Source organism: Mustela erminea, chromosome 10 (assembly GCF_009829155.1).
Source record: "Mustela erminea isolate mMusErm1 chromosome 10, mMusErm1.Pri, whole genome shotgun sequence".
In the NCBI taxonomy this organism is placed as follows: domain Eukaryota; kingdom Metazoa; phylum Chordata; class Mammalia; order Carnivora; family Mustelidae; genus Mustela; species Mustela erminea.
Window position 1 is genome coordinate 92,345,314 of NC_045623.1, and position 16,318 is coordinate 92,361,631.

Here is a 16,318-nt window from a genome sequence, read left to right on the forward strand (position 1 = left end):
CTGGACTAATCAGGTGAGGAGAAATGAAGCCTCGATCGGGGCCATGGCTGGGCCACGGAGAGAAGTCACGTTCAAGACATGCTAGGAAAATAAAATGTGAACTCACTGATTAGAGGTATAGGGCTCCAGAAAAAGATGCCAGAGATGGTCCCCCGACTTCTCTCTGGGGTGACGGATGGAGGAGAGTTGGGGCGCAGGAAGGGAGAGAGTCTCCTTGTGGAGAGGCAGGTGATGAGTTGAGCGGGCAGAATTCCAGGGCCCACGGGCGTGGGAGGCAATCCCCATGCAGGGACCCACTACGGCCTGGGACCTGGGTCCAGGGAGTGCACGCCGGGGCAGCCTGCACCCTGCTGAGTCCCAGGAGGGAAGGGCTCCCTCCAGCCCATGGCCAAGGCTGAAGAAAGGTCTGGTCTTCTTTGTCCTCTGTGCTCACGCTTGCCCACCCCTCCACCTCCCCCAGATCTCTGACTTGCAGCCGGGGAAGAGTTACGTGTTCCAAGTTCAGGCCGTGAATTCGGCAGGTCTGGGACAACCATCCATGCCCACCGACCCCATACGCCTGGAAGACAAGCCAGGTAGGAACGGGCAGAGGTGCTAGCCCCATAGGGCCGGGCTGTGCCACCTAGGACGGGTGGAGGTCAGAGGAGGGTCGGGAGGAGCACAAGGATCTATAGCAGGAGGGGACCCCATCCCGCTGCCCCCTGCCACATGTCACCCAGCTCTGACTTTCCTTCTTGCCTGTTTCTGCCCCATGCCCCACTCCCATTTCTTTCTCTGGGATCCCAAGATATGAGCACTTCTTTCTCCTTTCTTTCATACGCTGTATTCATAAATTCACACAGCTCTTCCTCAATGTTTAAAATAATACCCAGCTGCATTCCAGATGCCCCATGAGGCTTTGTCTCTCTTGCAGTCACAACTCCTGAGGTCCTCTCCTACCACACACACCAGGTGCTAAGGCAGATCCTCACACGGCCCTGGCCCTCCCCACAAGCCCCTGCGTGAGGGATCATCGCCCTGACCTTAGAACTGATTTTTTTGTAGCTCTGAATTTGAGTGATCTAGTCACACGGCTGGTCCATGACAGAATCACTCAACTCTGCAAACTATAAAGCACATTCTCTTTCCATTCTTTTACTTATTCACTCATTCAACCAATCTTGGGGGACATCCACATTGTACTGGGGACACAGCAGTGACGAGAAAGCAAGGGGCCTGCTCAAGCTTGGAGGAGGGGCAGGATGGACAGGAAGCAGAGAAATAATGACGTGAAAGTGATGATCTAAGAGGCTAGTAAGTGCTATAAAGGAAATGAACAGGGTGGTGTGGCGGGGTGGGGCTTACTTTAGCCAGAGCAATCAGGGAGGGCATCCCTGAGGAGGTGTGATGTTTGAGTTGAGAAGAAGCTGATCACAAGGCCTTGGAGACCATGGCAAGGGGACGGGCATTAGTATTTTATTCAAGCGCCATGGGCAGCCATGGAAGGTGTATGACCTGGTTTGTCACTTCTAAATATCTCCTGGCCCCCACCCTTGAATCCTGCCCTCAGATGCCCCAGAGATCAAGGTTGGTGTGGATGAAGAAGGCCTTATCTACTTGGCTTTCGAAGCTCCCGAGGCCCCTGACTCAGCAGAGTTTCAGTGGTCCAAGGACTACAAGGGCCCGCCAGACCCCCAGAGGGTCAAGATCGAGGAGAAGGCTAACAAGTAAGTGAGGGGAGAGAGGGTGGTCTAACTGGTCCGCAGGTGAGTCTGCAGAAGCTCATGGGTGAGACCACCTGGCAGGACTCACAGATAACGCACCTGCCAGGGGCTGCCCGGTCCCTCACCAAGGATGCCACGTACCACCTGAGGGAGCAAGGAGGGGACAGTGAATTTAAGGGCAGAAAGAACAACATTCACTAGCGATTCTCCTTCTGAAGGAATGCTGTGTGCCTTTGCACCTGTGTTTCTAGGGAAACTCAAAGCCCTTGGTTTCTAGCCTGGGCACTTGCAAATGGTGACTTGCTCCTGAAAGTTGTCTAGGCCCAGCACTCTCATCTGTAGAAGAAGGGGCTTGGGACCAGAGGTCAGCTGCCCCATGTCTTACTCCCCCAACCTCAGCAGCTCTGGCTTCAGCCCTGTCCAGACAATGACTGGAGTCCTGGGGGTTTAGGGGGAGAGACTGGGCAGTACAGCCAGTAAAAAGAGAGCCTGGCTCACAGGGCCACTGAAGGAGCCAAGCCAGAGCTGCCCTGGGTAGGGCTCCCCATGGGGATGCAAGGAGGCAACCATCCCTGCTGCCTAGCGTGGCCGGATCTGTGGCTGGGGTGCAGGGCCCCCGGCTCCCAGGCCTCCAGTGCACAAGGCGCCTCACTGAGGCTCTACTCTCCTCTGTCTGCCAGATCCAAGGTCATCCTGAAAGACCCTGGCCTTGAGGACTTGGGCACCTACTCCGTCATGGTCACCGATGCTGATGAAGACATCTCGGCCAGCCACACACTGACAGAGGAAGGTAATACCTCCGTTCTACTACCCCTCCCCAGAGAGGCTTTGATTGAGAGTCCCAGACGCAAATGGCCCCAGAGCCCGGCGAGAAGCAACAAAAATTAATAAAGCAATGATTTCCAGAGAAGTAGGCCCTCACCCACCCGTTCAGCCAGCCAGGCAGTTAACCAGGATTCATTGAGCACTACCCTAAGCCAGATACTGTCCTAGGCACTGGGCAGTACACCGGGGGCGGGGGGGGAGGGGCAACAGTCAAAAGTCCCCGCTTGGTGGAGTTCATGTCCTTCAGGTCTCCCCTTCCTTTTTCTACTTCCGATAAAAGCAAGGGTACCAGGATCCTTTCCCCTTCTCTTGGAGCCCGAGAAGTACAACAGTGCAGTGTCAGGATAAATTGCAGATGGTAGCTGGTCTGAGCAGTGAGGATGACAACAGGGAGCGGTGTGGACTGTGGCAAACCGGAGAGTAGATGCTGCAACCCAAGGGTCATCCACCTTTGATGATTTAAGCAGAACTGAAACCAGTGCTGAACACTGATGAGACTCACGCTCTGCTGTCTCCAGAATCACTGGGGGACCGCCCAGGGCCTTCCCTGCTGATTGCTTAGGGGACCCTCTGACTTTGTGAAGCAGCAGAAGCCAGATAGGCTCAGGGTCCAATTCCAGTTCCATCGTTCTCTGGCTTTCTTATCCTGAGCAAGTCACGTCACCTCTCTGGACATCAGTTTGCTCATCTGTAAGGGGAGTTTTGTTACTCAAACACAATGTTCTAGACACACCAAAGCCGTCCACACACAGGATACCTTTTGGGTTTTGTTTTATTTTGTTTTCACTTGCCACGAGTCCAGACTCATACTAAGGACTCTGGGGTTTACAAGGGAAAATGAAGTATGGGCTCTACCCTTGCCAATTCTTCTATCAACACATACATTTTTAAAGATTTTATTTATTTACTTGGCAGAGAGAGAGAGAGACACAGCAAGAGAGGGAACACAAGCAGGGGGAGTGGGAGAGGGAGGAGGAGGCTTCCTGCCAAGCAAGGAGCCTGATACTGGGGCTCAATCCCAGTACTGTGGGATCATGACCCGAGCCCAAGGCAGACGCTTAATGGCTGAGCCCCCATCAACACATATTTATTGAGCACCTACTATGTGCCACGTGCAGACACTCCCGGAGGTCCAGAGCTCAGCTTAGCAGAAGAGACAAATCTACAAACCTAACCCACAGAGGCAGTAAGCGAAAAGACAGCACGCCACCGAGCTACTCTAGAGGCTTGTAGACTGAAGTGCTCAGGGCGGGGGCCAGACCCTCCAAGATGGGACAGCAGAGTACAGTGGGTGAGCGCTGGGGCTCAGGAACCAGTGAACCTGGAGTGGGAATGGTGGTAGACAATAGCGCTCGCCCCACAGCGTTGTGTGAGGACAAGTGAGGTAATGTGGTGCCTGGCCCTGGTGGGCACCCACTTCTCGGAGGAGGTGGCCCTTGATCTCAGGGTGTCCTACAACAACATCCCCGATCCCCATCAGTGCCCGAGGGCCAAGACCCACAGCACTCACCATCACCCCCTGTGTATCAAGTGACTCCGGGTTGTGGGGGCGGGGGGGGGGTCTCTTGGGATGACCCACATGGACCCCACTGCCCAGGCATTTCATTTTCTGTGTTTTTGGCTTGTTTGTTTTTTTTCCCCCTTGATCCTTCCTGTCCCAGAGTTGGGCAAGCTGAAGAAGTTGAGCCATGAGATCAGAAACCCAAGTAAGCTGGGCCCACTGGGGTCTCCGGAGCAGAGCTGAATGGAGCCGAGAGCCAGAACCTAGCTGAGGGGCAGAGGATGGGAGAGTCATGGGGTTGGAGGGTCAGGGGCCCAGGGAGTCAGCCAACCCTGAGAGGGAAAGGCGTGGGCGGCAGGGCGCGGACTGGGTTTCCTCTCTTTATAATCATTATCACTGGTCCCTTAGTAGATTTTGGATTATTTAAACCTCTACTTCCCCGTTCTTCTTGTGTAAAATAGCTTTTGCTCTTCTTGCTTTACTTCTCTTAAATTCAAACCAAGTCATTATAAATCAGTGCAACATGAGTGAGCCGCATGGCCTTCAGATGCCTCAGGCACTTTGCCCTTTAAATGCCCAGGGTGCGCTCAAGGTGGGGCTGGTTGGGAGTGCGGAGGGGGGACCGGTGCCCCACGCACCCCCTCCGTGTCCTCTGCCTCCCAGCGATCAAGCTCATCTCGGGCTGGAACGTCGACATCCTTGAACAAGGAGAGGTGCGGCTGTGGCTGGAAGTAGAAAAATTATCTCCGGCCGCTGAGCTGCATCTCATCTTCAATGAGAAGGAGATCTTCAGCTCGCCGGTAACTGGGGCTTCAGACTGCTTGTGGGAGGTTCCGCGGCGCGGGACATGGCCTCTAGAGGCGGTGGTTCGCCACAGCCCAGCACCGCCCCCTAGTGGACATTTCAGAAACAGCCACATGCTTTTGCGGTCCTAGGGATGGCGTGAGGGTGGGGACACCTGGCTTTTGGTGGTGGGGGAGGCTCCTGGCTAGATGCCCGCCAATGCAAGGGACTCTCCCACAAATAAAGAATCCCCATGCCCCCCGACACACAACTTTTGAATGTCCTACCAGACATTCTTAATATTAAAAACCTACATTCATGCTCATAATTATCCAAGCCTAGACCCTAACCTGGTAATATAAATACAAAGAACTTCTGCTTTTAGTTTGCGGGTTTTTTAAAGATTTTATTTTTATTTACTTGAGAGAGAGAGAGAGCACAATCTGTGGGAAGGGGCAGAGGGAGAGAGAGAAGACGACTCCCCGCTGAGCAGGGAGACTGAGGTGGGGCTCGATTTCAGGACCCTGAGATCGTGACCTGAGTGGAAGGTAGACGCTCAACTGACTGAGCCACCCAGGTGCTCCTGCACATTTTTAATATACACCGAACAGAGACTTTTCCCTATAAGCCACTTTACTTATGCTTTTTCATTCATTTTCCTCTACTTCTCATACAAATCACTTTGACCTTCTTGCTTTACTTAACTTCCCTTACATTCAAACCAGTTCATTATAAAGCAGTGCACATGAGTGAGATTATGTCTGAGCAGCTACTATTGAAATACATTTTATTTGGCTTTTATTTCTTCTTCATTTGACAGTTGTGGTATTACATTGCTTTCCGGGGTGGGGGGCGGGGGGAGTGGAAATCATGTGTGTAGGTTGTATTAGACTGAGCCATGAACTGCCCATAATCAATCATGTTTTTACAAGCATGGCGATTTCGATTTCAGGAGAGTCAATCATGACATCTGGTTACTTGCACATTCCATCTCTGGGTGGCAAAGTTACCATCAGAGGATATGCGTTACAGAGAGGGGCACTGGTTCTTAAGAGAAAAGGGAGCTCAGGACTCCTACTCACCTCCTGTGGGCTGTGTGCCCTTCACCTCTTTGTGCCTCAGTGTCTGTATCTGTACAATGATAGTGGGTTGTGGGTTGTCCCAGAATCAGAAGAAGCAAATGAGAATACTGATCCAAAAGTTCTGTGTAAAGATTAATCATGACCTTGGCACATGGTAGAGGATGTGTGACCAAGTCTGAGGTCTGCCATGCACAGCATTGGGACTATTGGTTGTCCCTACAGAAGAATAAAATAAACCTAGCTGCCTCCCTCAAATCCTACATACAAATAAATCCAGAGGGAATACAATCCTAAATGTGGAAAATAAAATTTTTTAAAACTGTTAGAACACAACAAAATGTGAGTGTTAATTCTGGGGAGCAAGTTCACAGGCATTTTTCATATTACCTTTCATTCGCTTAGGGGGATTTGTAGAAAGAAGTAGAGAATGTGGCACTGTTGGGGGCAGTTTATTATTCATTGCAATTAACTCAAGCACCCAAGACTCTTTCCTGTGCCTGCTAGGACCCACAGTTGTTCCCAGGACCCTGCCCCGGCCTCAGAAGGCTTGTCGCTCCGCACATACCACCCCCCAAGTCCAAGTACACTCTGATTTGTGACCCACAGCACAAATCCCCTGGGACAGGAAAAGGGCAAAAAAGATTCTCCGGGTTTATTCTCCCCAGAACCGCAAAATCAATTTTGTCCGAGAGAAGGGCCTGGTGGAAGTGATCATCCAGAACCTGTCAGAGGATGACAAAGGGTCGTACACCGCCCAGCTCCAGGATGGAAAAGCCAAAAACCAGATCACCCTGGCGCTGGTGGATGACGGTCAGCCACGCCCACTGCCCAACCCCCACACGCCAGACCTCAGCCCTCTGCTCTCCGGCCTGGGGCCTTCTGTCCCTCCCGCTGCCCCTCTCCGGACCTGCGCGCCTCCCACTCAGGCTAGTTCGCTCCTCTGTGTTCACAGATTTTGACAAACTTCTGAGGAAAGCAGAGGCTCAGAGAAGAGACTGGAAGAGAAAACAGGGTAAGAATTGCTGGCAGGGGAGTTCAAAAGAGGCCAGTGTTCCGTGCTGGGGACCTGCTGGGTGCGGGGCAGGTGGGCTAATCCATCCCTCAGCTCCGCCGGGTCCCAGAGGGAGCCACTGCAATGCAATCCACTTCTGTCCCCGTGCAAGAACAAAACAGAGAGCGATACCCCCGAGAGTCGATCCAACCCTGAGAGTAACACCTCCGTAAATGTCGCGCCCTACGCAACCCCCTTGCATCGCCGCAGTCCCTGCCATGGTGGGGGCCGAGTCTGAGGGGCCTGTAATCACTAGCTGCCCCACCCCACCGCCGGCTGCTCCCCCACCTGGCCACCAGGTGGCGCCCTGACGGTGGGCATGTTTGTTCTGCGCTCCCAGGTCCGCATTTCGTGGAGCCCTTGCAGTGGAAGGTCACCGAGGACTGCCAAGTGCTGCTGACCTGCAAGGCAAATCCCCGCCCCCCGCCCCCGCCCCCGCCCCCGCCCCCAACTCCAGCCCCGCCCCCTGGCCCAGGGCGGGGCGCGTATGGCTCGTCCTGGTGGCTGTCCTTGCCCACTTTCCAGAGTTCCTGTGCTTGGCTGACCCGGAGGAGAAGTAGCCCCAGGGAGACCACATTTAACTGGGAAACAAAATTTACGCCCCCCACCCCCGCAAATGCCCACGGAGCCGAATTAGTGTGGTTTGGATCAGCCTCCAGCCAGATCTCCTGACTGCTCGGGCAAGGGGTGCTGTGGGGCGTGGGCATCTGGGAAAGGTGAGGGGTCCACAGATTGAGGGGTATTCCCTGACGTTTATTAGTAGCCTTCCCAGACCCAGTGCTCGGAATTCATCCGCCTCACGGTCGTCTGTGAGATGGGCATGGATCCGAAAACAAGTAGAGAAAGAGCTCAAGACCACACCCAAGCGGGAAGAGTCTAGAGCATGGTTTTAACGCGACGAAGCTGGGGCTCCTTCTCAACACTCTGCAGCCTCTACAGACGGCTGGAGAGTGTGCTCCGGGAATCCCCAAGCTCTCCCCAAGGCCCTGGACATACAAAGATGAAGAAGTGGGGTCTCCTTGGGCCTCTCGGAGCCCAGGGGTCTGAGGCAGGATCCTTAGAAAACAGCATGTCTCCTGCTGTGATGCAGGCACGTGCAAGAAATCAGTTAATCATGATTGAGGCACCCTGGGGTGCTTCAAGGAAGGCCTCTTGGAGGAGGTGACATCTTCCTTGCTTCCTTAAGATGCATAGGGACTTACAAGGACAAATAGAGTAGGGAAGTGAGCAAAAGGTAGAGGGAACACCATTAGTGAAAATCCAGAATGCGGAACCAGCAGAGGAGATACGGTGTGAGGAAGGGCTAGCTGAGATCTAGGAAGGAATCAGCTAATAGTGAGTATGGGGGTGGGAGAGAGTCAGGTTTGTGGGAGGAAAAAAAAGAGCTGGTGCATTTTTACTTAAAAATGTGAGAAAACATGAGGGAGTCTCTCTTCATGGATCGCCCTCTTCGTGGACTGCCCCTCAGGCGACCAACACCAAGAAGGAAACCCGCTTCCAGTGGTTCTTCCAGAAGAGAGAGACACCAGATGGTCAGTACGACCCAGAGACTGGAGTGGGAACTCTGTGCATCGAGGAGGTAAAAAAAAAAGTACAGCTCCCGCTTCAGGGCTCATACCCCCACTGGCAGCACCCAGAGCAGCAAGCAGAGTCAGGAGCAGGGCCAGGGGGAGGCAAGTGGGGCGCTCACCTGAAGCACAAAATGTAAGGGGGGCACTGAAAACTCAGTAATCAAGTTAATATTTCAGGCAGTATTTTTTTTTAATCAAAATTAATGCAAAAAAAAAAAAAAAGCCCATGGTGGAGGAAATAGCAAAATTTCAAATAAAGTCAGAAACAGTAACACTGATTTTTCCTTTCATTTGGATTCCATTTCTGGGCCTGCCACTATGTGGCCTGGGGCTGAAGGGGACAGGGAAACAGAGAGCACTTCCCAAGGCCTGAAGGAGAGGCTTCAAAGTCCAACCCAAGTTCTTGCTGGGCCGAGGGGTAGTTCAGACTTCATTTGGGGATGGCAAGCATGGGCCAGAAAGAAGCCCCTTGTCCTGGGCCAAAGATAACACACTTCCTATTGGACAAGGGCAGAGGGGTCCCCGGGTCCCTCCATCCAGGGACCCTCAGGGAGGAGTCCAGCTCAGGTGACTGCAAGGAGAGCTCATCATATGCTCCAGTTGGTGCAGCGGCCTGTGACGCCAAATGTGGGGTGTCTGCTTCTGCCCTCAGTTCCCCCTCACCCCCACCCCGAGGCCCAGAGACGACCCAAACCTGGATTCAAAGAGCTCTGGAGCTAGAAGGAGCCTCAGCAATCACGCATTCCAAATGGGTAAACTGAGGCCCAGAGAGGAGAAAGGGGGGAATTTTACCTGAGATCATGCAGAGTTAGGAGCAGGCCCGGAGTCCAGGCTGGTTGGTACTCCTTCCAGAACACATGCTGACACCATGAAATCTCTTATCTTTCTTTCCAGCTGTCCAAAGAGGACAAGGGAATTTATAGAGCAACGGTTTCTGATGACCGAGGGGAGGATGACACGATTCTGGACCTCACAGGGGAAGGTAGGAGTTGGCGAGGTTAGACATGGGCCACGGGGACCCAGGGAATCACACGGACTCAGAAGATGTGGGGTCAAATTTATGGGATCCCCATATCACTTGGAGGGAACAGAGAGCCTAAGTGACCTGCCCAAGTCTGCACAGCTGGTCAGTGGCAAGGGCCTGGTCTGCGACACCGACGCCCTCGTTCTCTGTAGTATACCACAGTGAGCCAAAGCCAGAGTTCGCTCCCCTGCCCCACACTGGGCCCCAGACTCCTCATCAGGCTGGTTGGCCCAGCCTCAAGAAAATGGTCAGCCTGGCCCATTTGTCCTCCCTCCATGGTGCCCCCTGCCCCATCAATCAGTGAGTGCCCCAGACCCCCTCCACCCCCAAGCCATGGGAATCATCCTGCTGTGCCCCCTGTGTGCTGAGCTCTTCATGGTTCCACCAGCTTTTCCCAGGGACATACCCACCCCAGGCACATCCCTGGGAGGTCCCTACATCAGCTGACCATTCTCTCCATCTTCCTCCAGCCCTGGATGCCATCTTCACTGAGCTGGGCAGGATTGGTGGTAAGCAAGCCCCACTCCCTGCTTCGCTAGCCCTGTCCTGAGGCAGACAGCTTCCAGGGCCCCTCCAGCCAGCCTGGGCTACCGGGCCTGGGTTTTGTTTCCAACCTCAAAGAATCCCTGCCTCCTCGCAATGCCACATTCCCCCCACCACCACACCCCCAGAGCAGGGCTGAGCTGGCTGGCCCCAGCATGCTCTGCCCAAAGGACCTTGGCCTTTTCCTTTGCCTCCCCAGCCCTCTCTGCGACCCCACTGAAGATCCAAGGGACCGAGGAGGGGATCCGGATCTTCAGTAAGGTCAAGTACTTTGACATCGAGTATATGAAAACCACCTGGTTCCACAAGTAAGTTGGCCTTTCCCTGCAGGCCAGGGGGGTAGAGGGTGGGGAAGGACAGGGGGCATCTGCCCCAGAGCCCAGTCCCAAGGGGTTGGCAGACACAGGGTCTCCCACCAGTCGTGCTGTCCACAGAGGGAGTCGGGGATAGGGAACAGCAATTAAAGGTAGAGAAGGGAGGTTCCCCAGCAAAGGTCAGAACCCTGGTGGTAAAACCATTTTTCCTGAACATCCGTGACCACAGAAGGATGATTGTCTAAAAGCAGCATCTGGGAACTGGGGGAGGAAAGGAAGACCAGATGGTCAGGGGAGTCACGGTGCCCCTATGGGTCTTGGCAGCCCCAGGCAACTCAGGCAGCCAGGCTGAGGGGAGAGGTGCAGCAGAGGGACCTGTGGCGCTGACGACTGACTGAGTGCCAGGGCTTGAAGGCAGGATGGATAAGTAATCCATAGAGACTCAGCCAGGAGCTAAGTGAGCACAGACAGCTTGAGAGCATCTTTTCCCAGGGCTGCTTGTCATTTGCATGCCTCAGCCTCGCAGAGCAGACATCACCGCACCTGCCCTATGGAGAAGGCTAGACTGACTTGGTCAAGTTTGTCAAATGAGTGAGAGCCAAAGCCAAGGGCTCCTTTCCCAACTAGAGTTACTGAGCCTAGTGACCAAGACCAGAGGCATCACCTCTGTGACCCAACACTGAAGACGTGGACCAAGTGTCTCTAGGAATGATGTTTCAGTAAAGACAGAAGGGAGTTTCTATGGTTTTTAAGGACTGGGGAAGGATGATTGTTCAAAGAAACGCTGGAAGGGTTTAAGCTGATGAGAAGGAAGAGATGGGGAAGTGACCCCCGAGGGTGGGGGAGGTGGTAGGCACTGACTGGGGAGCCTGAAGGACGTGTCACAGGTAGACTCAGCACGGGAACTTACCTGATGTGCCACAGATTTGCTGAACAAACAAATGAATGAACCAATGAATGAATGATGGAAGGATGGATGGATGGATGGTTGACCAGCTCACAGATCTGGAAACAAAACCCCAGAAGAGGAGTTTGGGGCAGGGAGTGCCTATAGCCCCAAAGCCAGCCAGCATGATGAGCTGAGCCAAGTCACACATTTCTTTGTCCTCATACCCAGAGAAAAGCGCCTGGAGAGCGGTGACCGGGTAAGGGCTGGAACCACCCTGGATGAGATCTGGCTCCACATCCTGGACCCGAAAGACTCAGACAAAGGCAAATACACCCTGGAGATAGCCGCAGGGAAGGACACCCGGCAGCTCTCAGCGGATCTCTCGGGACAAGGTGAGCCAGCCACCTGTCTGTCTGCAGAGAAACCCATTTAGAGAATCCTAGTCTTTGCAGGGAAGGGGACTCCTATCTCTCCATCCAGTCCAGGCACTGCCCTGAGAGAACACAGGATGGGGAGGGCAGCGGAGGAACAGTCAGCACGAAGCCCTGTTCCTGTAGGTCACAGGGGCTGAGGGGTTGACGCTCCCCTCCCCTCCCCCTCTTTCCTTCTGGCAGCTTTTGATGATGCATTGGCTGAGCACCAGAGACTGAAGTAAGTGCCCTTTGCATCTCTTGGGTGAATCATAGGCCCCTGAGGGTATGGCATGAGGTGGGTACAGGACCCCCTTCTGGGAGCCTGGGCCAGCTTCACCTTTCCCTCGTCACCCCCTCACCCCTGCTCGGGGTGGGCCTGATCTTTCACAAATGGAACTCAAACCTTTTACCCGTTTCTGTTTTTCAGAGCCTTGGCCATCATTGAGAAGAGTAAGTCCCCTCGTATTTCTGGTGTTTCCGTGTCTGGGTTTGGGGCACCTTCCCATGAGTTTACCTCCCGGCAGGCGTCTAAAGTCCCGGTTCCCCATGGGGTCTGTGCAGCCATGGGCAGCAGCAGTCCAAAAGCAGATGATGGATGGATAAGGGTCCAAGGTTCAGGGAGATGGTGGGTATGGACCAAGCAGGCTCATGGACAAGGTCAAGGGCAGCAGCAGGGGCCTGAAAGGCCCGCACAGACAGAAATGAGGCTGGGCGGGCTCTCTGGATGAGGCCTGGGGAAGGGACAGCCTCGGAGCTGAAGCTGGTTCTGGCCGGGGCGGACAATGAGGCCTCACCTGGTCTGGGACACAGGCCCAACCCCAGAGGGACGTGGCTTGGCCGCCGAGCAACAGGAACGCCCCCGCCAAATCCACCTACTTGAGCTTCATCACGTGTCCCCAGCCAGTTCCTCCTTCCCCACTCTTGAGGGCGGGGGCACCTCCCTGTCCCCTTCAGGTACCGGTCATTACCAGGATCACTTCAAGTCCATACCGCAAGCGCAGTATGTCCCCCGTCTTCTGTTGGAAAAGGCAAGGAAACACGTAATGCAAATTTTAAAGATTTCCACCCAAAATGATGAAAAGGGAGAAAAGAAAACGTGGCTTAAAAATAAACCCCAGCTCTGTGGAACCTGATTCTGGGAAGCAGCTGGCAGGAAACCATTCATCACTGGAGTCTCTCTTTTCCCTTCCAGATCGTGCCAAAGTGGTGAGGGGCCTGCCTGATGTAGCCACCATCATGGAAGACAAGGTAGTGAGCGACCCTAGCCTGTGGCCGCCCGGCCCACCCTGTGCTCCCACTGTTCTGTACCCATCAGAGATCATGGTACAATGTAGCATCATGGATTCAAGGGCAGAAAGAGCCAGCTCTCCGGAGCCCGGCCGAGTGACCACACCATGTTGGTCACAAGGAAACACTGAGCCTGGTGTCAGGCCCGTGGAGGTGTTCACCCCACCTCCCCAGGTGGCCCTGGGCATCACAGACTTCTGTCTGTGAACTTCCATTTCCATTCCCATAGGAGTTCTACTATATGATCCCTGAAAGCCCCTCTTGCCCTGAAAGTATGCAAGCCTTGTGTTCTAGAAAATGATCGATCATGTCTCTGTGGTGCTTACTTTGTACCAGACACTGCTCCCTGTGTGTGTACATACTGTAGTCTGTTTAATCATCAAGGCGGCCACAGGAAATAGAATATTAGTACTACCATTAGTCACTCTTTATAGCAGAACAAACTGAGACCCAGAGAGGTCAAGAAACTTTCCTAGGGTCACACAGCTTGAAGGGACAGAGCTGAGAGTCAGTCTGCCAGTGCCCAGCTCCAGAGCGTGTTTGACCCTTATACTGTAGTGCTCTGTGTTCAAGCTTGTTTGAGAATTTTCAAACCCCATTCATAAATCTTCTTACTAAAGCAATATAGTCTTATTTGCATGGTAAAATCATAACGACATATATGCGACAAAAAGCAATAAAGCAAAATTCAGGCCCGTGTGGGACAGATGATTGCTAGGGTAATGATGGAAATTCTAACTAGTAAGCATTCCTGTAGAAATCTTGAGGATGGAGGATGTGGGATTAAAATAAAACGTCTCTCCCTTTAATGTTATCCTTTTATGGGTTATAATAGAACTCACATAATAAATTTATCACCAGGAACAACTTGTACTGGGAGCTGTCTGGGGGAGTGAAGGTGAATGCCAAGTATGATTATAAGGAGATGAGATGGAGCATTCCCTTCCTGTCCTTTCTAACAGACCCTGTGCCTGACCTGTGTCATCTCGGGAGACCCCACCCCTGAAATCTCTTGGCTGAAGAATGACCAGCCTGTCACCTTCCTTGACCGCTACCGCATGGAAGTAAGGGGTTCGGAGGTCACCATCACCATCGAAAGGGTCAGCAGTGAGGACAGTGGGCGCTACGGTGTCTTCGTCAAGAATAAGTATGGTTCTGAGACGGGGCAGGTCACCATCAGCGTGTTCAAGCACGGGGAGGAGGCCAAGGTGCTGGAGAAGAGAGTGCAGGCTGAGGTTCCACCTGTGGTCTAGTCTGCGTGGACCAGCGGGGTCAACCAGTAGGTCACAGCCTGGCACAGGCCACGGGGCAGGCAGCGGGGAAGGGGACAGGGTGGAACCCAGGACAGGGGGGTGGGGGGGTGAGAGTGGAGTGGGCATGCCAAAGCGCAGAATTAAAGACATTACCAGGGTTCTGGGGGGGTCTCGGGGTTGTGGGATGGGCAAGACTCTCCATCCAAACTTTACATGAGCCTTGGCCTTTCTCATCTGCTAAATGGGAATTCCTACCCCAAGGGGTTGTTTCTGAAACACCCTGTATCAACCATATCCAGGGGTGCTCAACAGGAGGCGCTTTGTCTTCCGGGGGGACATTTAGCCATGTCCTTGTCACAACCGGGGGTGTCTGCTAGCATTGGGTAGGTAGAGGCCAAGGATGCTACTAAACCATAGCTCCCCACCACATAGGATTATCGGACCCCAAAGGGCAGGGGCACTGAGGGTGAGGAGCCCTGCTGTAAACCACTGGATGGCCATATCCTCCTTTAGGAGTCTGTGTTTTCAATTCGCTTCAGTTCAGCAAACATTGATCTGAGCCCCAGTGTCAGGCTGGGGAGATCCGTGGAAGCAGAAAGAAAGATGATATGCAGGCCCAACCCTCGAGGCTTCAGCCCAGCAGGAGAGACAGACCTGGGTACAAAAGACTCCAGGACAAGGCAGATAAGGACGACAAAATGGATCCAAAGAAAGTGCCACTAGTGGTCAGAGGAGGGAGAAAGATGCTTGTCCCAGTGGGGGAAGGAGGGCTTTAAAACACCTTCACGGACCTAGCAGAACTGTGTTGGACCCTGATGAACGAGTTCAGTTTGGCAGTGGTGTTGGGAGGAGGACATTTCAGGAGGTGGGGAGATGCTACCTGGCCGGCCTTGTGTGCCAGGCTGGAGAGGTGGACGACCTCAGGACCTCTCCCAGCTCGGGGAGCAGATACTGGTGTGACAGATATGGTTGGCCTTGCCCAGCGGACCTCAATCCAGACGTGGGCATGTCGCAGCCCTCCCACTTCCTTCTTTTTCAAAATAAGATTTGGAGGGATGGGGCGCCTGGGTGGCTCAGTGGGTTAAGCCTCTGCCTTCGCCTCGGGTCATGATCTCAGGGTCCTGGGATCAAGCCCCACATCGGGCTCTCTGTTCGGTGGGAGCCTGCTTCCCCCTCCTTCTCTGCCTGCCTCTGCCTACTTGTGATCTCTGTCAAATAAATAAATAAAATCTTTTAAAAAAATAATAAGATTTGGAGGGAGTGGGGTTTATAAAATTATAAATGTTTGTTGTAATATTTTGGAAAACCCTGAACATTATAAAGGATAAAATAAAAATCATCAATACTCCCACCACCAGGAGATAACCCCTGCCTCTGATTTCTAAAATGGCTTCTGACCTCGAGGATGAAATGAATGCCTCCTCCATCCGCCCCACACATGAGGGCAGCGTGGCAGGTTAATTTACATGCCCCGCAGCTCCCATTCCAGGCTGCCTGGGGAAGCCAGACCTGCTGTTCAGCAAAGGGTGTGGGGGGACACAGTCCCTGGCTGAGAACAAGCATGGGAATTGTGCAGATCTGGAAAACACACATGCCTAGGGTTGAAGCCACACCTCGCTGTGTGCTCTTGGGCAATTCTTTTCCTTTCTCTGTGGCTCACTCCCATCTATAAAACAAGAAGGCTGAAAGATGATTTCTGAAGGCCCTTCTAGCTGACCTAAGAGTTTTATTACCTCCCCGAACCTCACTCTCTTTTGCTTTGCTCATCTCCTAACTGGTGAAAAAGAAGGCTGTATCCGAGCCCCTGCCCCCTGCTCTTGTACTTGGCATCTCAGAGAAGATGTGGCTTCTTTCATGAGTCACTGCAGAATGGCTCACATTTCCAAGAGATCAGGAAGCACAGTAACCGTGCTCTTCTTGCTAATTCCCATGAGGCTCATGTGCTCATGTACGTACTTCATCGTAACACAAAGCACTTTCACATCTCCTCCACGAGATCGTCTCCACCCAGGGAGCAGGTAGGCAGAGGTCATGATGGTCACGTGCATACAACACTTCAAAGGTTAGGCAGCATTCTCC

At 53.3% G+C, this 16,318-nt stretch overlaps 1 protein-coding gene across 2 annotated transcripts in view; it reads left to right on the forward strand.

The window, feature by feature from the left end:
• Positions 1–15,316, forward strand: part of MYOM3 (myomesin 3) — a 46,315-nt gene extending 30,999 nt beyond the window's left edge. For both annotated transcript variants that reach the window (XM_032302910.1, XM_032302911.1), the window contains 17 exons: positions 461–575; positions 1,550–1,706; positions 2,384–2,493; positions 4,190–4,234; positions 4,693–4,829; positions 6,560–6,704; positions 6,847–6,906; positions 7,286–7,353; positions 8,414–8,524; positions 9,411–9,498; positions 10,011–10,049; positions 10,283–10,391; positions 11,515–11,678; positions 11,901–11,937; positions 12,127–12,149; positions 12,892–12,947; positions 13,949–15,316. In XM_032302910.1, the coding sequence (XP_032158801.1) occupies positions 461–575; positions 1,550–1,706; positions 2,384–2,493; positions 4,190–4,234; positions 4,693–4,829; positions 6,560–6,704; positions 6,847–6,906; positions 7,286–7,353; positions 8,414–8,524; positions 9,411–9,498; positions 10,011–10,049; positions 10,283–10,391; positions 11,515–11,678; positions 11,901–11,937; positions 12,127–12,149; positions 12,892–12,947; positions 13,949–14,239 (1,755 nt within the window). In that variant the 3' untranslated portion in view covers positions 14,240–15,316. The remainder of the gene's footprint in view (positions 1–460; positions 576–1,549; positions 1,707–2,383; positions 2,494–4,189; positions 4,235–4,692; positions 4,830–6,559; positions 6,705–6,846; positions 6,907–7,285; positions 7,354–8,413; positions 8,525–9,410; positions 9,499–10,010; positions 10,050–10,282; positions 10,392–11,514; positions 11,679–11,900; positions 11,938–12,126; positions 12,150–12,891; positions 12,948–13,948) is intronic.
• Positions 15,317–16,318: the final 1,002 nt, after the last annotated feature.